Here is a 25,953-nt window from a genome sequence, read left to right on the forward strand (position 1 = left end):
ATTAATGTATGCTATATTTTTATTATCTCCTTTATCCTGGTTTCCTTGGAGTTTATACTTCAACTCTTCTAATGGTTACAAAGTTGCAGCATTAGTACATTTACTTAAATTCATTCTTTTTCAAAACGAAAATTTTAAGGCTGTGACTTTATATTTGATTATAGTTTGGCCACACACCATACATTTTGATATGTGGTGTCCTTATTATTTTCTAAATAATCTGAAAATAAAACCATATTCTTTGACCTACTTGTTGACTAGAATGGTCTTTTTTAATATGGCTGGGGTTGGGGTTTTGGCATTAAAAGTTCATTACACATTTCTAGCTTTATTGCATTGTGGGCAGGAATTGTGGCCTATACTTTTAAATTATTATTAACAATTTCTTTGTTGTTTAGTATATGGTCAATTTTGGTAAATTTTCTATGAACACTTGAAAGAAGGAATATTATTTACTTGAAACTAAAGGACTAATGTGTATTAATTAGTTCAATTATATTAACTGAGAGCAGGTATAAAACTGTAGAAAATTCAAATACACCTGAAAGATAAAAAACAGCTTTCACAAATTTTTTAAAAAGGGAAAAAGTAGAAACTCATCATTAAAACAAGAGTTACCTCTGAAAATAGTAGTTGGAAATAGTTTAATTTACTTATTGTTTCTTACCACTGATATTAATAGGTATTCTACCTTTAGTCTTAAAAGTATACAATTAAAAAAATAACAAAATAACAACTAAAATATTTCAATGCTGATCTTTAGGTATTTTGTTAGTTGTCTGAATGCAAAGGAAAAAATGGTATTTTTTCTATTATTCAAATATACCTGTAAATATCTTGCTACATACTTTAAAATAATGAATCAAATAGATCTCCAATTCTCATTAGATTCACATTACATTTATAATGTAAGTCACATGGTGATTAGTTTTGAGCCAAGATGACTTGCAACTTGAAAAGTAAAGCATAAGAATAACAAAACAAATGGACTCCTCATAAGCGAAATTAAAGATCCCAATAATCACATTATGAGGGGATTGGCAACACATTAATTATCCTGGCTTTATTAATAAAATCTCTCTTTGTCACACACATATGTGCACACACGAATAAACATAGCCTACCAAAAACATATTTGAAGGGCAAGTGTACCGACATACCACATGAACACACACACTCCACTCTTCATTACTGTTTTACATTGTTTTGATTTTCATCGTATTTTTTTCCTGGTGTTTTTTTTCTTTGCCATGGTCATGTAGCACACTAAAAATGATTTATGCTAAACAACCTACCATGGACAGTGAGCTTGGTGCTCGTGCTGCTTGATCCTGCCACATTAGCTGCTGTGCACGTGTACTGGCCAGCATCACCAGGCTGAGCAAATGCTATTTGCAGAGCTCCAGAGCTGAGGATATGCTGGCGGATTGATTCCATAATTACATGCCCATCTTTATGCCACGTAATGTCAGGTGGTGGGAGGCCATCTGCCTCACAGGGTAGCATGATGGGCTTATCCACAGCAATGATATATTCCTTAGGATGGGGGCTAATGACTGGAGGAACTAAAAGATACAAGGTTTGAATGTTACCTTAAAAGCAGGAATGTACCATTTACACACTACAGTATTACTCTAGCAAAGTGAAGTCACATTGACAAGAAACAAAGCCCTGACTTTACCACATCATCACCAAAGGATTGCTATAGCTTGTTTGCGTTGGAAAAGAAAATTCATTGAACCCATTGTAGAAAATTATTCTCTATCTAGTTAACAAATATAAATGATAATCAATTTTAAATAAGGATATAAACATGTACTCATGAGGGATTTCATGTCCAGAAAACTTAGACTGTGTTGACAGAGGTATTTTCTTTAACATACATGTATTGTGATTCATCAGCTACTTAAAACTTCCAAAATAGATGCCTTCAAGGTTTGGAAATTGTTCACCTGCTCAAAGATCCTTTTATTCATGCGTTTCCTACAGTGCTTATGATCTCATATACAGTGGCCATATTTAACAAGGTATTTTGTTAATGAATAAAGGAATAAAGAAGTAGAATATGGAAAAGAATTACAATTAACCCTTGAACAATGCAGGGGTTAGGGATGATGACCCTGTGTGCTACCGAAAATCTGAATATAACTTATAGTTGGCCCTCTGTATCCTTGTCTCCTCTGTATCTGTGGTTTTTGCATCTGCAGATTCAACCAACCTTGGATTGTACAGTAATGTAGTATTTACTACTGAAAAAAAATCCATGTATAAGTGGACCTGCACGGTTCAAACCGTGTTGGTCAAGGGTTGATGGTATAGAGATAGAACTCTTTGCACTTCTTCAGAAAATGGTGGAAGGGCTTATGATTAGAATTTCTCTTCCTAGTGTCTACAACAGATTCCTAGTGTTTACAATAGATTACACTAAGGATATTCTACTGAGCTTTTCTTACCCTTTCCTGCCTTGGGGCTATTGCACATGCTGCCCTCTCTTCCTTGGACACTCTGCTACTTTTACATGGCTCATCCTAGCTCATCATTCAGGTCTCAGCTCCAGTGGTACCCACCTCAGCTCCAATAGTATCCCCCCCCACACCAAGCAGTTGTTAAAGCTTACTTTAACCACTAGTGTAAAGTGGTCCCCACATTTTCCCATTTTGGAATATTGAAATGCTGTTAATTGTTCAAAGTTTTTCTTTTTTGAAAAAAAGTGTTTCTTTTTTTCATATCAATAGTTTTAATCAATTAGTGAAGGGAAAAACCCTCACTAATTCTTTTCTATGACCCTCAGTGTTGCCAAAACCAATGAATATTTCTTGGTCATCATCCTAACTGACCTTTCGCTTGCATTAAAAAAGCTGTCTACTCCCTTCTTGAAACACTGTCCTCTCCTAGCCTCCATCTAGTTTTCCTCTGTCATCTCTTCCCTCTCCTTTGTATTCTTTTCCAGTGTTCTCTCTTTTCTCAGACCTCTTAACAATGCAGAGTCCTGGGGCTTTGTCCTTAAGATATTTTTGGTCCAAATTCTCATCCAGTCTTATAGACTGAAATACCCTGATTACTTCCAAATTTATATCTTAGACTATACTTCTCCCTTGAGTTCTGAATTCATAAATATTCAACACTTTTTGACATCTCTGCTAGGATTTCTAATAGTTTCCCACATCTAACATGATTAAACAGAAGTCACGCTTTCCTTCCTCCCAAACCAGTTCCTCCCCTTGCATCCCTCACAGCACTATCTCCCATCTCTAGCTCAGGCCCAAAGCCCAGGAAACATCGTTAACTCTTCTCTTTTCCTAACCTCCCAATCTGATTAATCAGCAATCCTGGCAATTACATCTCCAAAGAGCTCTTGAATCCACCACTTCTTGTTCATTTTCCCCTGCAACTCACACACCCGCTCGCACTCCCAGCCAGACCGTATCACATGATGCCTAGAGCACTTTACTAGTTCTTCCAGCTCTAGTCTTGTGCTTTCTCGAAATCATTATCTACATACCAGCAAAAGAGGTCTTCCTAAAACCAAACAAGAGTCTTGGTTAAATCATTAAAAGGCTTCAACATTGCACACAGAAGGAAATCTTACCCCTCCTCTGGTCCTTTGGGCACTCTGTGCACTGGTCCCACTTTCTCTTCTGACCTCCTTCACATTTTGCCAGCCTTCCCAGGTTCATTACTGTCAGCCACACTGGCACATCCCTTTCCTGCCTTGGGGCCATTGCACGTGCTGCCCGCTCTTCCTTGGACACTCTGCTACCTTTACATGGCTCATCCTAGCTCATCATTCAGGTCTCAGCTCCAATGGTAACCCCCCTCAGCTCCAATGGTACCCCCATCAGTAGGTTAAAGCCTACTTTAACCACTAGTGTAAAGTGGTCCCCACATTTTCCCACTAGTCTCCATCTCAGCCTTTTGTTTTCCCTCTGCATAGCATATGTCAGAATTTATCATAATTTCATTTATTTGGTAGTTTCATTTTTTTCCTTCTCCACACTATAAGGAAAGGATCATATCTATAATGGTCAATGTATTTCTACTTATTATCCCAATAAACACTTGTTAAAGAAGTGTTGAAAAATACAAATAAATTAGATTTACAATCTGCAGGTAAGTGAGCTTTACTACAGTTATTAATTCACCACAAGAAAATCACACTACAAGGAAATTCAAATCAGCCATGCAAACTGAGCAGCTCGGAACCCATCTCTAGGTCACGTCTTGATCCACAAAAACAATGCATGTAAGATATGAATATTACATCAAGAAAATATAAGTTAAATGTGAAAAACCCCACTGTCTTCAGAATATTTTTTTCCATCAAGCTGGTTTAATTGCAATTATGATTTATTTTTTTGTTTCATGACTCTTATTGGTGATTCTTTAAAATTTAAAAAATTTACGATGTTTTTTAAGTGGATATTACAATCCAGTATTTTGTAATGTATACAAAGTAGTATTATAGAGAGAATAGTTTCAAAAATCACCTTAAATATGTGCTACAATGAAAGTACCAAATAGAGGTTCACAGAAATTCAAAATATCATGAGATGCCTCAGTTTTCTTATATAAATAATGCCCCAAAACACCCAAGCACTAAATTTTTTCCTTCAAGAGGTTAATAGAAAAACATATAGGATAATATAAACTAAGAATGTTAATTAAGAACTATGGTGGCATCATTACTTTAGATATATGAATTTTGATATACACTATTATAAGCATCTTTGCAATGAAGACATAGAGATTCATTATTTAGGTACCTTGGACATTTAACTTGATTTTGCCCAAGGCTGTACCAGCTGGATTCTGAGCCACACACATGTAAGTACCAGCATCCTCTCTGACAGCTCTGGAGATCTGCAAGCCACCACGAGGAAGAACTGCATGGCTTCTACCTACATCATAGTTACAAAAGCAGAGTGAGAAGAATTTTTATTTTCATTAAAAAATCATACCGACTTCTGAATTATAAAACGGAATTGCCATTATTTTCTTGATTGAAACGGTACCTGAAGTGATGACATTGATACCTTCCTTTTGCCAAGTGATGAAAGGACTGGGAGTCCCTGTTGCTTCACATGGTAATAAAATGGGATTGTTTAGAATGACGGCTAGTTCACTTGGCTGAGGCCGAATGACTGGAGGCTCTATAAGAACCAATCAGCAGAAATAAGCAAAGGCTCTAGTTAGTAGCATAAATGTCTGTAGTAGCCATGAGGTTAAACATGACCGAATTCAAAATTCCAAAATATTAGTGATTTCATTGTCCCAGGGAAAAGCAAATAGAGGTCATATCACATTTTTTGAGTCTTGTTACTATAGCCAGTTTCCATTAGAAGAACTCTACAGAAAAGACTAAAATCAGAAACAGATCATAAAAATTCAAGAAGACAAATAATTTAGGGGTTGTTTTGTGTGGTTTGTCATCTGTATGTTTTCTTTAGTCTATTGAAGAACATCTATCAGGCTTTCATATCCCCAAAATATTACTGTGGTTTATGACTCTAGATGGTACCACCTGTCAAGAATAAACATGACTTAGAAAAGTACAACAGCAAAATTTTAATGAATAAATAACCTTTCATACCTTGGACATAAAGGCTCACATGTCGATGTGCAGAGCCAGCTGCATTCCTGGCAACACAAGTATATCTTCCAGCATGGCTTAATTGAGTGGCAAATATTTCAATTGCTCCTAAAAAGGAAAAATTTTTCATGCACAGTGCATCCCTGTTTTTCTGGTTTGATAAACCATGTCTCTTTGATTTTGTGTGAGTCTGCCCCCTAGCATAGTGCGTGGCTTGTACTCATACTTGTACCCCCTGTGCTTACCTACCACAGTATTTTTTAAAAAATCACTATTAACAGCTTTATTTAGGCAAAAATAACAGACCATAAAATTCACTGACTTAAATGTACAATACAATGATTTTTAGTATATTTCCAGAGTTGTGCAATTATAATTTAATTTTAGAAAATTTCCATTACGCCCAAAGAAATCTCACTCCACTTAGAGTCCTGCCTCACTCTCAACCCCAAGTGTAAGCAATCAGTAATCTAATTTCTATATATATTGGCCTTTTCTGGAAATTTCATATAGATGGGATCATACAGAAGGCTTTTGTGTCTGACTTCTACTGTGAGCATAGTTTTTGAGTTTCATCTGCTGCAGCAGGTGTCAATATTTTTGTTCCATTTTATTGCTAAATAGAATTCCATCCTATGAATTATCCACATTTTGTTTATCCAGTCACCAGTTGATGGACATTTACATTGTTTCTATGTTTTTGGCTGTTGTGAATGATGCTGTATGAACATTTGCATATAAGTCTTTGGGTGGACATATGCTTTCATTTCTCTAGGTAGGGACCTAGGAATGGAGTTGCTGGGTCATATGGTAACTGTTTAACATTTTGAGAAAAGTTCTAAACTGTTTTCTTAGCACAGTACTTTGTGCTGAAGAATAGTTAATTTTTTTTTTTTTTTTTTTTTTGGTATGTGGGCCTCTTACTGTTGTGGCTTCTCCCATTGCGGAGCACAGGCTCCGGGCGCGCAGGCTCAACGGCCATGGCTCACGGGCCCAGCCGCTCCACAGCATGTGGGATCTTCCCGGACCGGGGCACGAACCCGTGTGCCCTGCATCGGCAGGCGGACTCTCAACCACTGCGCTGCCAGGGAAGCCCAAGAGTAGTTAATTTATATTTTATGATTTTACTTGCTACCCATTTATGCAGATTTCTGAGATAGCCAAAATACTACAAATGCTTTGAAAGCCAAGTTCTATCCTGAGAACAAATCTTTCATTATTTCCCTTCTACTGAAGAAATAAACAAATTCTCTTTGAATAATATGCCCACACTCATAAACCCTCAGGATGTTAGTTGCTACTTTAATCTCCAGTGTACCTCCCCAATGCAGGATGAATTTCCAGAAACACAAATGTGAATCACTTATACTTCCATTTAGGTGAATTTTTTTCTCTTTAATATTATAAAATTTTCAATACTTAAATTCTATAAATGATGGTTACTACCACCCTCAAAAATTGTCCATATCATAGCACTTAACACCCAGCCCTACTTGCTAAATTATTGAAACCTTAAAAGCAAGAACCTTGTCTTAGTTTTATATCCTCAGAAACTCAGTGGAGTATTTAGCCTATTTTAGGTACTAAATGTTTGTTGAATGAATGGACATTCTATTTGGCCAATAAAAGAAGTGTGGTTCACTCAAAGGCAACCAGTAAATTTGTTAAGCCTTAGGTTTAGTAAATATGCACATAAAATCCCAGTGGTCATGCTTAATATATTCATATCAGTCCTAGATATTATTTGTTATTTTGTTTTTAGACTTTTTTTCTATCCCTTTCCCAAGTTCCCCCTCCCCACTCTTAAGTGCATTTTTTCCCAGATGCCTAAGCCCAGGAATACAGATGTACTTTATTCTTTTATTTTGGTGCAACAGAAGTCCAAGTAAGGCCATCCAGTAAAAACGAATCCAATCAATAGCTGTGTAATCACTGAGCTGGGTCTTACCTGAGGACAGAATTCTATAGCCCTCTCCTCTGGGAAGCAGTCTTATACCATTTTTCGCCCAGTGAATTGAGGGAAATGGAACTCCTGAAGCTGTGCAGGTGATCACGGTGGGGGCGTGTGTGGTTACTAGGAAGTCAGTAGGCTCATCAGCTATGGAAGGTGGAACTAAAAGAAAAACAACAAAAAGAAAGAAAACTACATGTTCCCAACCCTTACAGATTTCCAAAGCCTTCTCATATATCCTTCTCTTTCTACACTGAAAGTGAATGCTTGGTCAGTGGAAAAGGAAGCTCTCTTGTGAAGTAGAGGAATGATGGAATGATATCATTATAATAACTTTCAGTCCACATACTAAGCCAGTTCTACCTTGGACAGTGAGATCCACAGTTCTCTTATCCTCTCCGGCATCACTTGTCACAGTGCACTCATAGGTTGCAGTGTCATCCACAGAAGGGGAAATAATTACTAGTGAACCTGAAGAAAGGAGCCTAGAAGAGAGATTTCAAAGTAATGAGGTGCTATATATCAATTTTCATACATGTTTCTAGTTGGTTCAACGTGGTACTATCTTGTGAATTGAGGGAAACGGAACTCTTTCCTCCTGTTAAAATGAGCATCATTTTATGCATCAGACTTTAAGTTTATATGGCAGTGGGTTAATAGGACCTCAACCTTGACATCTGCAGGAAGCAGTGGTGTGGAATGATTGTGTTAAGAGGGAATCTTGAATTTTCTGAATGCTTATGGCATAATCAACCATGTTCTCCCAGGTGAAATACAGTGAAATGAGCACATTGATGATAGCCATTGTTTATTGGCCATTGAACACATTCCCGGCACCATCTCAAATGCTTCACATTAATCATCTCTAAATTTCACAATAACTTTGCAGATTGGTATTTGATTATTTCTACTGACAGATGGGTAACTACAAGTCTGTCTGTCTTGCACCTTTCCCTACTTCACACGTCTCCTTACATGTGGTGGATACCTTGGAGATGCATAGTACATAAATCAAAGAGTCTTTTCCTTAACTTTGAATCAACTCAAAACTAAAGTGATCTGAATCACTTCAAATGTTCAGAAGGTTGAGTAAATACACATACATTATTTAAAGTAACCTAATGAATCACTTTGCTGTAGAGCTGAAACCAACATAACATTGTTAATCAACTATGCTCCAATATAAAATAAAAATTAAAGAAAATATGTATCAAAATGAAAAATCAATAAATCTTTAAAATTTCTAGTGGTTGAACACACTAAAAAAATTAAAATAATCTAAATAAGAATATCTGTATTCTTACTTCAAACTGTGCAATGATGAATGGAAATGATTTGATTCAATGGAAACATATTTGACCTGCTTTTTTATTCAAGGGCATTGTACATTTTCCCCATAGTATATGCTTTCAAGTCACTAAACGCCCAATGCCAAAAGATTAAGAGGGTGAGAAAGAGGGAGAAGCAACAGAGTTTCAAGTGAAACACTCCTAGTTTCATATTTCCTGATATATCAGAACTGATTTTTGTTAAGGTAGGTCTATGAGAACATTTGCTTTCAGTACTATGGCAAACCTTTTGCAAGATATCTATTAACTTGAGATACAAGAAATGATGCTTATCTAAAGTATCAGAAATTCCTAGTTTCTTTTTTAAAGGTTAGTCTTTAAAAAGTATGATATCATATTAAGAGCAATGGTAGTCAAGCTGGAAGAATACAAAAAACTGGGAGAAGATGCTGTTCTTCCTCCCTCCACATGCTGCCAAATACCTATGCTGTATTTCAAGGTATAAAATTTGATTTTTATTCTGCAACTAAAACTTGTATTATTTCTACAGAATAGTTTTTCTTTTATACCAAATGATGTTTTTATCTTTTGTCTTTATAAAATTCCAAAAGATACTAAGAAAAAAAAAGCAGAATGGAAATCTAATTTTTTAGAGCTCAGACAGGTATCTACAGGACTTATGAATACAGAAGTTGCACCTATAATTCAGAAATAAGATTTTAGGTTGAAAAACTAATTCTACATTAAGAAAAAATAATATGCTCTCTACATACTAGCTAATTCTTCATACTTTATATATTTGCTCTCCCCATTGATAGAGTTTAAATGTTAATTCTTTTAAAAATTATGTTTCTAAATAATAGGTGGGATTTTCCAGTTAAATTATTCCTTACCGGTATGAATTCTGATTTTGATCCACATTAAGAAGATGCCCATTTTTTCTCCAGTTGATTGATGGTTTTGGTATCCCAGTAGCCTCACAAGCCAGAGTGGTTTGAACATTTACTGTTACAGTTATGTTGGTAGGACCCAGAGCAATAGATGGAGGAACTAAAACGAAGTCACCAAGTAAGAAACACGTTCAGTAAATAGTATGCCATTCGAAGTATCTCTGCCAAACTGAAATTAATCATTGCTAACTTGCTTTATAGTCATGAACACAATAAGGTTCTGTGAATTTACACAGTGTTGTGATGATGCTTATAATATAGTGTAATATATTTAAATAGCACTAGATATGAAGGTCTTTATGTTATGACCTCACTGGTTTAGGCTACCAAAGAATATCTGACCCAAAGATTGGACGTTGTTCATAAAAGTACATTTACCATGGACTTGTAAATCTATTCGCCTGCGATCTGTTCCAGCAGCATTGGTAGCCATACACAAATATCTCCCACTATCAGTAACATGTGCTGACTGGATGTGAAGGAATCCATTTTCCAAGACGGAGTATCTATAAGAAATATCACAAGTGAGTTCCTCCAGATCAGCCTTTCTGATTATGCACATTTTGACTGAGAACATTATAAAATACCCAGTTAAATCCATTTTTAGTCCTTTTCCTACTTCAGAAATTTATAATACCCTTGGTGGAAAAAAAAGGATATTCTGCAAAGGTGCATAGCAGATGGGCTTGTGATCTTGGATAGATTATAATCATTACATTTTGAACATAAGCCTTAAGAATTATGCTTTTAAAATACTATATTCTGATCCTCATTTAAGATGAAGAGACTCATTTTAGAATGAAAAGACCCAAATAATGCATCGGATCAAAGATTTTAAAACTTATATTTCAGTTCTTACAGTATTTTTTATCCTTTTCCAGAATTGTTACCTTGCATGATTCTCAGATAGAACAGCTCCATCCTTTCTCCATGTTATCCTTGGGGTTGGCACACCTTCCGCAAAGCATTCCAATACAGTTGACTTATTTAAGTGAATGACAAGACTCTGGGGGCCACTCTTTATGCTTGGAGGAACTGCACAAGAGATGCATGTGGAAAACTTCCTTTATATCAATAACATAGCCTGAACTAAGACTCTTAAGAGGTAATACAAAGTGAGATTTGAGTTAAATGTATGGCTTTGCCTACAGCTAATTCAGGTTAGTATAAATAGAATTGGGGTTTAGTCTTATTCAAGGTAAGATTTTATTTAAAAATTTACTTAAAAATGAAGAGTAAATGGGTGGGGAAGCTTTAAATCCCTGATATGGTGTATGAAATCTGGCTTTCTAATGAAAGAGGCTTGAATAGAATAAAAGTCATCTCTGGTATGATACAAATTAAAGATGATATTTCTTATCTCTCTTTGGCCAAATAATGGTCAGAGAATGTTAATACTGTAACAACTTCACTTTAAATAAAGGCTAGAAAGTGGGGTGTTATAACAAAGCACATCTGTGATTAATTATGCAAGTCTCAGAGTGTGTATTTTATTAATCATTGAGTTCATATGGGAATAGAAAACTTGAATTTTAATTTTAGTGTTAGAGATATTAGCTGCCTGGGTCACTCAACTTGTAAAGTTTCGTATATTAAAAATCCAAAGGGACGGTTTTGAAAAAGTCTTCATATTCTTGAAATTTGGCAGATCTTAGTGTTTAGATTTTATATTTGAGAAGATTACAGTCCCATGGCAGTCCCTGTCTAGCACATATATAATCAAACACCAACATCAACAAAGGTGACTAAATAATTGGCTACTTGTCATCCAGAGATTTAGTGTATTAACTTCTCCAATGGCTCTGATCTGAATGACGCAAAACATCAGGATATGCTGATAACAATTGGACATATATTGTCCTCTAAGAGAAATGTATCTTTTTCTTTTGAAATTGAGTTAGTTTGAATATAGTGATAGTACAAATATCATGTGTTGTCTTTATGAAAAGAAATAAGATAAGCACAAGAATTTGTTTAGTATGCTCATAAAAAATAAAAATGTTATCATCTCTTTAAATGCCCTTATCTAAATTTTTAAATTGTGAAATAGTGATTAATTTTTCTTACCATTTACAGTGAGAATAAATTCTCTTGTAGTCTTTCCTGCAATGTTGCTGGCAACACACGTATAATTGGCTGTATCACCTAGATCTGCATTATTAATTTGCAAGTATCTCCCTCCAGATAGGATTCTTACTCGAGGTGTTGCCTGGATTCAGTAAGTAAAATTTACCATTAAAATATCAGACAAATAAAATAAAATATTAATCATCAAAAATAACTATAGTGAACTGTAGTGCACCTGTCTCCCAGTATCTTTTTCTGCTCCCCCTACTGCTATCCTGGTATCAAAAACTCTTGGGAAATATTTCTATGAGTGTAGTTAAAGCAAGAGCACAATCAGTGTCTCCAGTTCTTCACAGTGACGGCCACAATGAACCTCTCAAGGATAAAAAGGTGTCTCAAGTTGGGCCCATTTGAGCTCCCCAGAAAGATACTGCTGGAAGTGTTGGAATAAGGCATATTTTTACTGGAATCACTGGTAGTGAGGATGACATAGCTTGGTGGCAGTCTTACCACCATGTGGGGACAGCTTGCTCTGAATCTAAGACATAAGCAGAGTTGGGATTCAGAGAAAGGACAGAGATGCTTGACTACATGGTTAGAGCCTCTGGATCTAGTAATGCCTAAAGCTTAAAGTTCACCAATTACTATAGCTAATAAATATCTTTTTTTTCCATTTAAATTATTTTGAGTTTGAATTGTCACTTAAAGCTGAAAGTTTCCTGACTAATAAATTAACTTTGGTTAACTTATAGGAAGTAATTATCCTTCAACATATTTAACATAATAAATGATTTTAGTCTACAAATATTTATTAAGCACTTATTTTGCGTCCAGGCATGGGACCAAGAATTACGAAAATGCAGAGACCTATTTTGAAATGAAATACTGAAATATAATGAAATCTAATCTCTGCTATAATGTCCAATTGGGGATTGTTCATAGACTTTCAAAAATGCCAGGTAACATCAAAGACTGGTATTTTCTGATTGTGCCTAAGTGGAACTACTTCAGGAAGAGCCCAAATAAGATTTTTCTACCATATGGGTTCTGTCCCAGATAAACATATATTTCTAATGAAAAAAGTTGTTCACACTAACATAGACAGTTCAGGTCAATTTATCTTGAAAGTCCACACATTTTTTCTAGGCCTTTCCTTGCTACAGGGGCTATTAATGGTAAACTTTTATTACTTCTGATGAGAATAAGTGATTTCTTAAACATACATGGTAAGTTCTACGCAACATTTTAATTTTGATATGGGTATAGCAGGATTTTAGGCTAATAAAAAAATTCTGAGTTGATTCTCATGTCTTTCTTCCATGAACATCAGTAAGTTCTGCCAACTTATTCAGTCTCACTACAATTTTCTCTGGTTCTCTTCTCATTTACTGCCAGTGATTCTTCCAAATTTGATTTCTTTCCTCAGATAGAACATCATTCTCAGCTGATGACCTTAATTCCTACTTCATTGAGAAAATCAAAGCCAGGTGCCTGCAATTTCTCCCTCTCATCTCTTGCATATGAATGCAACCTTCCTTCCTATTTTTCCATCTCTGGAAAAAGGTCAACGCTTCTGTCCAAGGCTAATTTATGTCTTCACCTGTCACCAGGGTCCCAACCCTTCCCCACTCGACACACTTAGTCCTGTATCTTCCATCTCTTTCAGTAAATAAGCATATACAAGTCTCTTTTGTATTTAAGTAACAGTCCACAATCATTTCCACTTCCTCTTCTTTAACTCCCCCAGACAGCTGTAACCTGTCTTCTACTTTGATCACTGTATTGAAGAACCATTGTTCAGATCTTTAATCGAGTCTATGTATTGCCAAAGCCAGTGAATACAACTTAATTTGTATCTTAACATGGACTCTGTTAACCACCCCCACTCTCTTCCTTGGCTTTCAGTACACCAATGTCTCCTATATTTAATCTTATTTCTCTGAGTCCTCATTCTCAGTCCCATTCTTCTCTTCTTCCTTTGCTCACCTTTTAATTGTCAATGTTGCCTTAGGCTTTATTCTCATTTACAGGTCTTCTCACACTGTGTGCTTTCTGGCTGACCTCATACAAACTGATGGCTTCAGCAACAGGTTACACCATTGAGGACCACCAAATCAAAGATGTTTTTGATGAAATATGGACCCATATGTCTTAGTGCTTCTTAGAAGCTCCACTTAGATAATATATAGGTAATTCAAACTCAAAATATCTAAAACTGGACTCATTTTTTTCCCCATAACTGTTGAAATCAGTCTGTCCCAGTACTGACATCACTTGGTCATATATGAGATTAGCCTGAATTTCTGTATCATCAACATTCACTCAGTCCCTATCTGAACACCTAATGGTCTAGAGTGAAATGCACACATGGGAGATAAGACTATGGAGGAAAAGTCAGAGCATGAAGGGCTTTGTGGGCTAAGCTGGGCAGTTTAACCCGAATCCTGAAATCTATGGAGAATCATCAAAGGATTTTAATCAAGGTCTACTTCAACCATACCAAGCTACCTGCAGTTCCTGGGACAGCAGCATTCCTTCTCCTGTAATGTCTTTGTACATGCTATCACTTATGTTTGGAATCCCCTTCTTCTTTCTCACCCAACATCTACCCAACATTTAAACTGAACTCACCCTTTCCAAGAGGCTCCCCTGGGCTATTCCTTACCCTTCAGTCTGGATTACTTGCTTCTCCCCTGTGTTTCCATAAAATGCTGTATATCCCTCTAAGATCTTGTTTATTGAATATCAGCAGTATCAATTTTCTACAATCTTTGATATCCTTCTGTATATTTTCAGATAGTCTGTGAGCTCCTTGAGGATCAAGATTATTCTCAGGGGCAATCATAGTGCCTAGCATTATAATAGGCACACAATAAATAGAGAAACTGAGGCACAGGACTGTTAAGTGATATGCATGATGATTTAACAAGGAAGCAACTCTCAGCACCCAGTCTCTCTGTGTTTGGCATTTGTGTGATTTGATGATGGTGAAAGTCTTTCTGCCTTATGCATTAGGGACACAATTTCCTTTTATCTAGGCACAGTGTACCACAATAGGTTATACTAACAGGATGAGGAAGGAGAAACGAAAGGATAAGTAAGTACTAGGATAAGGACAATCAGAGCATTCAAAGTCACAGCTTTGAGCCAACCCTAAAAGCCTACTTAGGATCCTGGGCTGTGACACTATAGGGCAGCAGACAGATACCACCTGAGCATGGGAACCTTTAAAGAGCCAGTAACTGTGTTTTCAAAGATTCCAGTCCATATTTCTGGTGTTGCACAGATCCTTGGGGTCACTCCTGAGGACCAAGTTTAGACTAGGGAAATTCAGTAATAGGTTTGCCCTAGGAAGTTGGCAGGACAGGTCAGGTCTTTTGAGACTCTGATGGTTTCTTCCCTCTCAAGTAAAGACAAATGGTACAGATGAACCTATTTGCAGAGCAGGAATAGAAAGGCAGATGTCGAGAATGGACATGTGGACACAGTGGGGGAAGGGGAGGGTGGGATAAATTGGGAGATTAGGTTTGACATAAATACACTACCATGTGTAAAACAGATAGCTAGTGGGAACCTGCTGTATAGCACAGGGAGCTCAGCTCAGTGCTCTGTGATGACCTAGATGGGTGGGATGTTGGGGGGAGGGAGGTCCAAGAGGAGGGGATATATGTATATATATGGCTGATTCACTTCACTGTACAGCAGAAACTAACACAACATTGTAAAGCAACTATACTCCAATAAAAAAAAAAAGACATAGCTGAGTGTTTTAATTCAACTTTAATCCACGGGCTCCAGGAGATATATACTTGGGACAATTTATAGAGTATATGAATCAAAATACCTGTCTTTTGCCTCATAACTAGCTACTAACTACTCCAAGAAGGCTGAGAAAAAGGCTGCTTAAAGGACCCTGTGCCCACCCCTGTAATGTTGAATAACTAGTAGTCTGACACTGTTTGGTTTTATCGCCCTAGCAAGGACTCTCTTGCTGATTTTTTGGTCTCACAATGAATCTGTGGAATTTAGCAAGATTTACCTGTAACCGTTCTCCATTTTTAAGCCAGGTGATTACAGGTGGGGGCACTGCATCCGATTTGCATTCCAGTGTCACTTGTCTGTTCCGTAACACAGTGAAATCCTGGGGCTCATCAGTTCCAGCAATATTAGGGGGGACTGGGCATGAGAACAAATACACCAAAGGCTTTTAATAAACAGGATATAAAATGATCTGGATTATCTGAGGTGTTCAACGAATGTTGCTTCTGCTGTATGAAATCAAAAGCATAAACTTAAAACATTACTCATTCAATTTATAGTACAATGATTACAAATAGTGAAAATTTTTTTACCTTTCTCAGTACTTTCACATACATCAAGTAATGGAATTCTTCCAATGGCCACGTAAATGACAGGATAAGTAATATAATCACAGTCTAAGTACAAAGAAGGGATTCCTTGTCTAGCTCTACACTTGGTAATAATTTTCTCTGAACATCACATTTTAAAACTTCTAAATTAGGGTCTGCCCATTACAATATACAGAAATATGTACATTTTTCTTAATATGCAGAAAGGGGGAGGGGCAAAATAGGGTTAAGGAATTAAGAGGTACAAACTACTATGTATAAAATAAATAAGCTACAAGGATATATTGTAAAGGGAATACAGTCACTATTTTATAATAACTTTAAATGGAGTATAATTTATACAAATTTTCAATCACCTCTCCATGAAGAGTAATTCCCATTTCTATGTCAAAATAGTATCGGCCACAGTCTAATTTGCCCAACTTTTCTAGAAGGTAATTTGGCCTTAAATGGTGTGTGTGTGTGTGTGTGTGTGTGTGTGTGTGTGTGTGTGTGTGTGTGTGTGTGTACATGCATGTGTGTGTACTTGCATATAATCAAGTAAATATACCTACAGAAATTTATCAAAACAAAATAATTAAAGGAAGAGGCCAACACACATGTACAAAGATGTCTATAATAGTGTGGCTTATATTGGTTAAAAATACAAAACAGCTTAAATATCCAAAAATAAGGAATGTATTAAATAAATAATGGCATATTCATAAAATGGGACATCATGGAATCACTAGAAAGTAATGTTATAAAAATACATTTTTTGACATGAAAACATGTTCACCATACCACTAAATAAGATAAAAAAGTTAAATACTATATGCTGTATGATCACATTTCTGTGACAATATTTATACGTAAAAAGGTCTTATCTTTGTGTGATGAGATTATGATTGATTTATATAATTTATACTCTATGATTTAAAACCAATGAATATGAATTATTTGTGCAGGGACAAAACAAATAACTCAAAAAATCCATTAAACTATTCCCAATAATAGTTTAATGGACTACTGTGATCAAATATAAAAATCAGATTTGCAAAATACATTTTTCCTAATATATAAATATAGTTTTATGATATGTTAGACAGTTGCTCTATGTTCCTTAAATTATGCCTTTTAATTAGGTATTAATGTATGATGGACTGCAGGACATTTTGCCAACTTTACCATGCACTCTCACTAAATATTCTTTATCATCATCTCCTGCAGAACTGGATGCCAGACACGTATATCTTCCTGTATCTTCCACCTATAAAATTCGAATAAGTGAATGACACAATGTTAATATGCTGGTTTTGGTGATGAGAATAAATATCTATTAGGATGAATACAGAAGTCTCACACAAAGCAAGATATCATTAAGAGTACAGTAATAAAATTTAATAAATGGTTTTAACATTTGTGATTAAATGTAACTTATACATTTAATCAGTTAAGTGTATCAGTTACATTTGATACTGATACTGAGCATGGCTTGACATCTGTTACATGTAAATCTATGTATTTGACATAGATTTAACAGGGTTTTGGTATTTGATCTCAGAATGTTTGCATATTAGGTATATTTAATGATCTCAGAAAGGGCAGATACATATAAGGCCTACCACCATACATGACAGACTAGATACTACAGTATTTATTGAAGAAATAAGTATTTATAAATTTAAATTGCAGACTGAAAATTCTACTGGAGTCTTCCTGAAGAAAATAAAATACATTAACCAACCAAAAAAGTAAATAAAATATCAGGTTATTTTAATAAAGCACATTAATACCACATTTTTAGTCTACCTTTGATATACATGGTGAAACAAAATAGCTATATTATGTAATTTGGCTGTAAATAGGTCAGGCTGACAGCAAAATCTACTATTTTTTGACAAAACCCAGAAACATTTCTTTAAAAATCTCCATACATAGTTTCCACTGGAAGTGTTAGTCTTCATTCATATTTGACATTGTGTAGAGGATGTCTTATGTATGTGTAAAGGATACACTGAAAAACAGATGATCTTACTACTGTGAAAAATATATTTTTGAAAAGTAGAAAATCCTGTTTTCATTTATTTTATTACTTGAATACTCCTAGAACACTGGGAATTTTAAACTTCTTACATTCAAAACTGACTTTATAGTTTATGGAAAAACGTTTTGGTAGGCTGCAAAAAGTCCACTGAAAAAATTTAAGGCTAGTATGTTTGGAAAATTAAATATGACTTTAGAAGAATGACTGTCTCATCGTCCTTCAATTAAGAATTGGAAGTGATGCACTACTGCCTAGAGAATAATTTCTAAATTTCTCATCATATCTTTCAAACCTCTAAAAGTCAACTCTTACTCCACCAATTCAGTTTATTCCCAAATCATATTGCCCTCTCCACTTGTCGTGACTTAGCCAAACTTGCACTATCATTCATGACTGTTTTGAGATCTTGCCTTCTCCAAGAAACATTTCCTGACAACTTACACCCTTCTGAGTCTTGACAGTTACTATTAGTAGCTACATTTCCTAAAGAGTGTTCTGTTAATAGGGTGTTTAAAAAATTATAGTTAGGTTTCTTTGGAGTAAGTGTTTGCAGAGTTGTTGACATGCATTATGGCTCACAAAGGAGAGGAAGGTACAGTATATAGAGTTTTTCAGATCTACTTAATCACAGAATTTTTCTCCCTTTGGAATAAATTACAGAATGAGGGTTTGATGGAAAATGTGTTAGCAAACTCTTGTCTTTACCACACAGTTTGGAATTTGCAAAGCATCCATTAGGTAGTAGGCATAACTACATGCTATAGATACATACACAAAAAGACACAGGTAACTAAGATATAATTTAGTAATAAGTGCTTTAACAGAGAGATGTACCAAATGTGAAAACACAGAGGACCAGAGGAACCAAGAGCAGTCCTGAGACTTGATAATATTTAATTTTTCAATTCTATAATGTTTTTCTTATTGTTTTCCTAATTTGGTCCTATGTAGTTTTATTTTTCTTAGAAAATTGGAAATTCCTTGAAGGCTGAGAAACGTCTTATGTATTAGATTTGTATTCTCCACAAAAGCTAGAATGTGTGGGTCACCATTTAACACTCTATGGAACCTTTGTCTTGTTTTGTTATAACATAACTTTTCATTCTTACATTTAAGACCTAGTGTAATGTGGCCTTAATTTCCCTCTAAAGCTTTATTTACCATGATTCCTTTATACTTATGGTTCTAGTGCACACACTTCCCTGTCTCCATGCTATTCCCTATGTTACAAAATTCTTTTGCTTCCTTTTTGGTCTGTTGAAATTATAACATTCAAGGGTTTTGATTCAGTATGTGGTTTGGCAGTTGGACCTGAGTTTTCTCTGGGTTATTGAAGTGCTTGACAGAGGGAAGAGGGGAATGGAAGGTGTGTTCTCCTTGATGTTAGAAACAAGAACTGGGCTGAGTTCTACTGGCTATGCTTTTTTTTTTTCTTCATTCTCCAAATATTTATTGAGCACCTAATATAAACCAGACAAGGTGCTTGAAATATACTGTTAACAAGATGAAGAAGCTCCTTAACCCAAGGAACTCACAGTCTAGCCTAAAGGCAAATATTAATCAAATAATCCCACAAATAAATCATCATAGATCATGATAAATGCTGTTTATTGTAAAAAGTCATGACAAGTTGTGACAGGATATCACCCGAGGGCTTGATGTTCTCAGACAGTAGTAGGTGAGGTTTCTCCATGGAAGAGACATTTACGTTCTGAAGCATGAACAGGAGTCGCCTAGGACAGGAGTAGGGGTAGGGGTAGGGGTAGGGGTAGGGGAAGGATGGCGTGGAACTGTCCAAGCAGAGGAACAGCGTGTGCAAAGACCCCAGGGCGGGAGAGGGTACAGAGCACCTGAGGGCCTGAACTAGACCAGAGTGGCTGACAGCAGAGAGCAAACAGGAGAGTGGCCCGAGATGAGGAGGGAGCAGGGTAAGGACCTTGGCCTTTATCCCAAGAGAAATAGGGGCTATTGAGGTTTTTAAGCAGGGAACTGACATGATAAGATGTGTACTTCATGATCACTCAGCCACTCTGTGGAGAATGAACTGGAGAGGGCCAGAGGGGAAGTGCAGAGGCCAACATGGGAGATAAATAGAAGGAAAAGAGAAAATGAGAGGGTGTGAGCAACCCCATGTCAGTCAGGAGGCAAACCGGTAGAGATTAAGAACATGGGCTCGGAATCAAGCTGCCCAGTTTGTGTCCTGACTTTGTTACTTACTCTATGATCTGGAACAAATTACCTAAGCTCATCTCTAAAACAGGGATAGTATCTGCCTATGTCCTAGATGGTGTGAGGATTAAATGACAAATACACCTCAAGAACTCAGAACGGTATCTGGCACACAGGAACGTGCTGTGGCCCAAGGCCACACAGCTACTACTAGAAACAGAGAAATACTGGACTGCTCTGATTAAAGCTGGGGGTGGGCGGGCCGGGCCCCGAGCCTCGTCCACTTGTCCACCCCTAACCACCACCTTGTCCTAGTCCCACCCACGCAGCCCTAAATGCCTGGGACTTCACAGACTCCCTCTCTGCCAAAGAAGGTTGGCCTCAGAGTGGTCTGTTGGGAGCCTGTCTCCTGGGCACTGTGTGAAAAAATGGGGTGACAGCAGCTGACCCGTTTAAGACTTCTGGCACGCAGGGCCATGCTCAACTTTATAATATAACTGGACTAGAACCTCAGAAGGCTTTTGCTTCCCTTACTTCATCTACCAAAAGGAAAAAAAAGTCTAAACACTCTTCTGCTTGCTGACGTATATATAAACTGTTTTATTTTTTAAATAACGATGAAGGGGAAAAAGGCCACGAAACAGAGAAAAATAGCCTCGAAGGAACTCGAAGGAAACGTAGATCTCAGAAGGGTATGGTTGACAGAAATGCCTTTGAAGGAACTCCTGAGAAGTTTATGGTGGCCCTCACTACCTGCCTGCTTTACTCATTCTGTCTCCCCTCTCTGCCCCTCCTAAGCCATGGTTCTGATCCAGTTTCGAGCAGAGACTTAGTCAACTCTGGGTTCTAACCTCCTAGAGATTTGCTTGGGGACAAGGAAGTCCATGTATCAACCACAGGCTCCACTGCAGGAATGGCCCCCTGAGACCTCACGGCCTGTGGCTGGTCAGGGTCACTGGGGGGTGAAGTCAGGGTCTGTGAACCCACAACCCAGCCAGCTGTTCCAGAATTAGGTCACAATGAGAGATACTTGGAGTCCCTGTGTGCCAAACACCTGTCCTGAGCCATTCCCAACATTCCTGACCAGATGCAGCCTCCTGATGATTCTGGTTTACACAGATGGGACTATGGGATCATAACGGCAAAACGGCCTCACGTATCTGAAGACCAGGATAGCTGATAAAGCCGGAACTACTCCAGGACAAATGAGAGCTCTCACCAGCCCAAAGGTCAAAAAAGCTGGGAAGACTTGGGCAGGGGAGGCCCTCTCCAGACAAGGTGGGCTGCTGGACAGCACAGATATACACAGACAAAACGAGAAACTGACAGGAGCGCTAGATTGTACAGACAATACTTGTTCATTGGCGGTGTGTGTGTGGGGGAATAAGGGGAGGAAAACTGGCAATCGGCCAGTTGTCCCCAGCTGCCCCGGGGAGAGCATGGAAGGAACTTCTGTTCCAGAGAGACCACAGCTGGTGGAGCTGTTCTTCAGGGCAGCACAGCCTTCTCCGCCTCACCTCAGTCAGCCGGGGCCAAGTCTGTGGCCTGCAGTCGCTCCGTCTCCTGGGACGCTCTGCCCCACTGTGTCACACTCGGCTGGGAACGCCTGAATCCTTTTCACCAAACCCTTCCTTTTCATTCTACTGTCTTTGCAATTTTCTGGCAGCATTAGTGTGTCGATCTCTTCCAAGATCTTCATAAACTGCTCGATTGTGGCTTTTACTCTCCTATCGAGTTTGCAGAGAGCTTCAGCTTGCAAATCCTTGGCTAGAAAACCCTGCTGGATTCCGGAAAGCTCTTTATTCCACTCTTCCAGTTGGTCAGCTATCTTCTCCACAGACTTCTCCAAATCTTTCAACTTCTTTAGTTCAACTTCTTCCTCTGGACTGTTCTTTTTCCCAAGTAACATGACCCGGCAACCATTTCGTATTCCAGGTGCTGACACCGGCGTCTCCATTTCCTTCAGAGATTTTCCCTTAAATATGGGTTTCTGAAAAGGCAGCGGGACCCCTGTGGCCTCTGCAAAAACCTGGGCCAGGTCTTGGACCATTGGTTCACTACAGCCCTCTTGCGGGATAACTTGAAGATCGTGCTTCTCATTAATGCGGGTGAGGGTCCCGCTGGGCTCGGCAGCTGCCATTTCCTCGCTCGGGGCCGAGCGAGGCCATGCTTTCTTCCACACCCGCGGCCTGCGAGCGCAGGCGGCGGCGGCCCTGGTGGATCTGGCATGCCCTCTGGTCGCACTCCGGATGGCTGATCGCTGGGAGGGAGGCAGACCGCCCTCGGCTTGGGGCACCGACTGGGGCGGCTCCCGGCCCTGGCCAAGGGGTGCGCTTCCGGGGGCCCCGCCGCTCCCGGGTGGCGGTGGGGGGCGGGGCGCCTCGCAGTCTCCACGCTCTGCCGCGCTCCGCCGGACCCGTGCTTTGGCTACGCTTTTGAACCACACCCAGGATTGAGACCAGCTCCATCACCGAGCAGTGGTTAAGTATTTGGCAGGTGAATACTTAATCTTTCTGTGTCTGTTTCTGGATTTGTGGAAAGGGGATAAAGACACTGCCTCACAGAGTTGTCATGATGGTCACGGGTGTGATAGCGCCCATAGCTGAACATAAGACTGACACGATTTACAACCCTTAGCTCTCTTTTCCAGCTCCCTTTCTTTTGTTTCCTCAGTGAAAATGTACATGAAATATGATTAAATAATGTATTATTCTACTTTTAAAGAAATGATGATTATAATAACAATAAAATCAGCAACAACAGCAATCATTCTAACTCCGTTTTAGCATCACTTCATGCCCGTGGCACCAGTCTAAGCACATCAAGTTAGACTGTCTCTAAAACCCCAAGTATATATGTTCAGTATTATTACTGTTTTTATCCCCAGTTTACAGATGAGGGCGTTAAGGAACACATGGATATTTGTAATATAAGGTTTGCCTTTGTTTGTAGAACAGTATATTGTTACAGTAAGACATCCCAGACACACTTATCTTTAATATATTTACATTTCAGATTAATTTCCTTAAACACAAACTAAAAGAACAATTTTATTGAATTGATCATTTTTTGAAAAATTGTGTCTCTTCAGATTTTCATGTCTGAGATTTCTTTCTAGAGATCAAAAGTGCTCTCTGAAGCCTCACATATACGTATGTTGGATTGCTTTTTGCCATTTCTGTAAAGGGCTACATGGCATAAATTGAGGGCTTCGGGAAATCTGTTATCACTTATAGAACTGTGAAAACTTGCAAAAATTAATGTGAAGGTAACTTGCTTTCTTCTGTGTTTAATATGATAATTTCACTTCTTCCTTCTAGGCATGTTACTTTTTAAGTGTCTACCCAATCATGCATGTCATAGAACCAACCTCCCCTTGCTAACGTCACAGAGATCTGTGATATACTGACTCCAAGACAACTTCTCCAACATTTCTCACAGATTAGCAAGTAAGAAGTTTAACCTGGAAAATAATTGTATGAACTCTGAACTTACCTGAGCATTAGATATTCGAAGAACCTCTCCTCCTCCAAGAGTTTGCATCTGATCCACCTGTGGAAGGGGCCGTCCGTCTTTCATCCAGGTAATTTTAGGAGCTGGGATTCCAGAAGCAATGCAGGTAAGTTCAAGTGGATTATTAACAATTACTGACATCTCTACAGGTTCTTCAGATCCATTGATATGAGGTGGTTCTATTTAAAAGGAATGAAAAACAACAACAAAATAAACTTGCTGTTTGATAAAATACTGCAGATCAGAAAAACTTTAAAATTCAATACAAATATGTTCGTACAATGCAAATTGATTTGAACAAGGATACCAAAATAATTCCTAGATGTTGTTATCATTTGTCACTGGAACTATTTTATTTTTTTGCAATTTATTGAGGGACAATTTATTAAATGCCAGCACTATGTAAGTCTTTGTGCATTATCTTTTCACTGGCACTATTTTTTTTTAATAGATTTATTTACTTATTTATTTTTGGCTGTGTTGGGTCATCGTTGCTGCACGCTGGTTTTCTCTAGTTGTGGTGAGCGGAGGCTACTCTTCGTTGCGGTGCACGGTCTTATCATTGCAGTGGCTTCTCTTGTTGCGGAGCACGGGCTCTAGGTGCAAGGGCTTCAGTAGTTGTGGCCTGTGGGCTCTGTAGTTGTGGCTTGTGGGCTCAGTAGTTGTGGTACATGGGCTTAGTTGCTCCATGGCATGTGGGATCTTCCCAGACCAGGGCTCGAACCCGGGTTCCCTGCACTGGCAGGCAGATTCTTAACCACTGTGCCACCAGGGAAGTCCCTACTGGCACTATTTTAAAAGAGATGGATCATGCCTGTAATAGATCATGAAGTAAATGGCAAGCTATTTAAGGTAATTATAGCTCAGCAATTGGGATTCAGATAATTAGAGCAGTCTTACTTAACTGTAAAGATTTGAAAACTATAAAAACTAAACTAATCTTGTACTATTTTTAAAAGAGAGTTACTTAAATATAGTAGTGTATTTTTGCACCTTTTAAATATCTATTGGTTCTACAAAAGCAATGGGCAAATGCTATGGAATTTTGCAATCATTTTTTCCGTGCAGAACTTTAAGAGGAAACAATGACTAAGCAGAAGAAAAAAGAGTTACATTTGGAGACCATTTCTGCATAAATCACATTTGTTATGTCTGGGCAGAAATAACTTCTTTTTTTGTTATTTATACTTCTAAATTACCTTTCTCAAGAGGATGTTACGGAATCTAAACACTTGGAGCAAACAGTAAAGTTTCTTAGTCCAACTATTCCTAAGTTTAGGAATCACTTTAAAACAGATTTCCCTTACATAGATCATTCAAATTTTCTGTTAACGTTTCCAGCTTAGTATTTCACAAGGCAGCAAAAATAGCTGTTGGACAGCTCCAAGGATTAGCTGTGTGTGTGTGTGTGTGTGTGTGTGTGCGCGTGTGTGCGCGCACGCGCACGTGTGTGTTTAAAAGTCAGGCACATACTTTAGAGCAGAGGTTCACAGCAGAGGATCTGGAATCAAATAGCCTGAATTTGGATCTTAGCTCCAACAATTATTAGGTTAGTGGATTTGGGCAAATCCCTAAAATAAGTATAGTACTATTATTTAACTAGTAGAATTGTGAGGATTCAATGAAATAATCTATAAACTACATTTCTTTTGTGTTTCTGAATCTGTTTTATTTTATAATTAAAGGTTTTAAGAAAGTTATAACTACTACTAAGTCTACTACATCTGTTGGTGTTATTATTAAAAACTGCCTCCTAAAAATTTCTATCTTTGGTCCTCGTTTTCCTTACTGGAAAAAGATAATATATTTAATACATTATAATTAAGAAGTCAGAGTTTCTTAACTATGGTCCCACATGACTACTCTTTTTCACTTTCATGCATCTTATTACGTTTTGCTGTCAAAATACATTTTCTTAAGTGCATTTTAGATCAATCCAAGATTTCTTGGTTAAAAGATGTCAGTGTCTCCATGTTGCTCATTGAATTAAATACAAACTCCTCATCATGGCTTCCAAGGCTTCCACAA

General features: G+C 37.7%; 2 protein-coding genes across 2 annotated transcripts in view; both read right to left on the minus strand.

Moving 5' to 3' along the window:
* HMCN1 (hemicentin 1) overlaps positions 1-25,953 on the minus strand; it is a 534,342-nt gene that overhangs the window by 114,914 nt on the left and 393,475 nt on the right. Inside the window, exons 69-81 of the mRNA XM_004275232.3 lie at positions 23,908-24,104; positions 17,385-17,466; positions 15,887-16,023; positions 11,848-11,989; positions 10,671-10,815; positions 10,159-10,286; positions 9,724-9,880; positions 7,905-8,026; positions 7,539-7,703; positions 5,591-5,698; positions 5,013-5,150; positions 4,764-4,898; positions 1,296-1,565 (exon numbers count right to left, since the gene is read on the minus strand). Coding sequence (XP_004275280.1) covers positions 1,296-1,565; positions 4,764-4,898; positions 5,013-5,150; positions 5,591-5,698; positions 7,539-7,703; positions 7,905-8,026; positions 9,724-9,880; positions 10,159-10,286; positions 10,671-10,815; positions 11,848-11,989; positions 15,887-16,023; positions 17,385-17,466; positions 23,908-24,104 — 1,926 coding nt within the window. The remainder of the gene's footprint in view (positions 1-1,295; positions 1,566-4,763; positions 4,899-5,012; positions 5,151-5,590; positions 5,699-7,538; positions 7,704-7,904; positions 8,027-9,723; positions 9,881-10,158; positions 10,287-10,670; positions 10,816-11,847; positions 11,990-15,886; positions 16,024-17,384; positions 17,467-23,907; positions 24,105-25,953) is intronic.
* Positions 21,905-22,607, minus strand: LOC105748258 (BAG family molecular chaperone regulator 1-like). Its single transcript, XM_033437988.2, has one exon. The coding sequence runs from the start codon at positions 22,550-22,552 to the stop codon at positions 21,935-21,937; it is 618 nt and encodes a 205-aa protein (XP_033293879.1). The 5' UTR covers positions 22,553-22,607; the 3' UTR covers positions 21,905-21,934.

This window comes from Orcinus orca, chromosome 1 (assembly GCF_937001465.1).
Source record: "Orcinus orca chromosome 1, mOrcOrc1.1, whole genome shotgun sequence".
Taxonomy (NCBI): Eukaryota; Metazoa; Chordata; class Mammalia; order Artiodactyla; family Delphinidae; genus Orcinus; species Orcinus orca.

Coding starts and splice junctions, on each gene's coding strand:
- LOC105748258 (XM_033437988.2), bottom strand. CDS start 22,552: ATGGCAGCTGCCGAGCCCAGCGGGACCCTCACCCGCATTAATGAGAAG.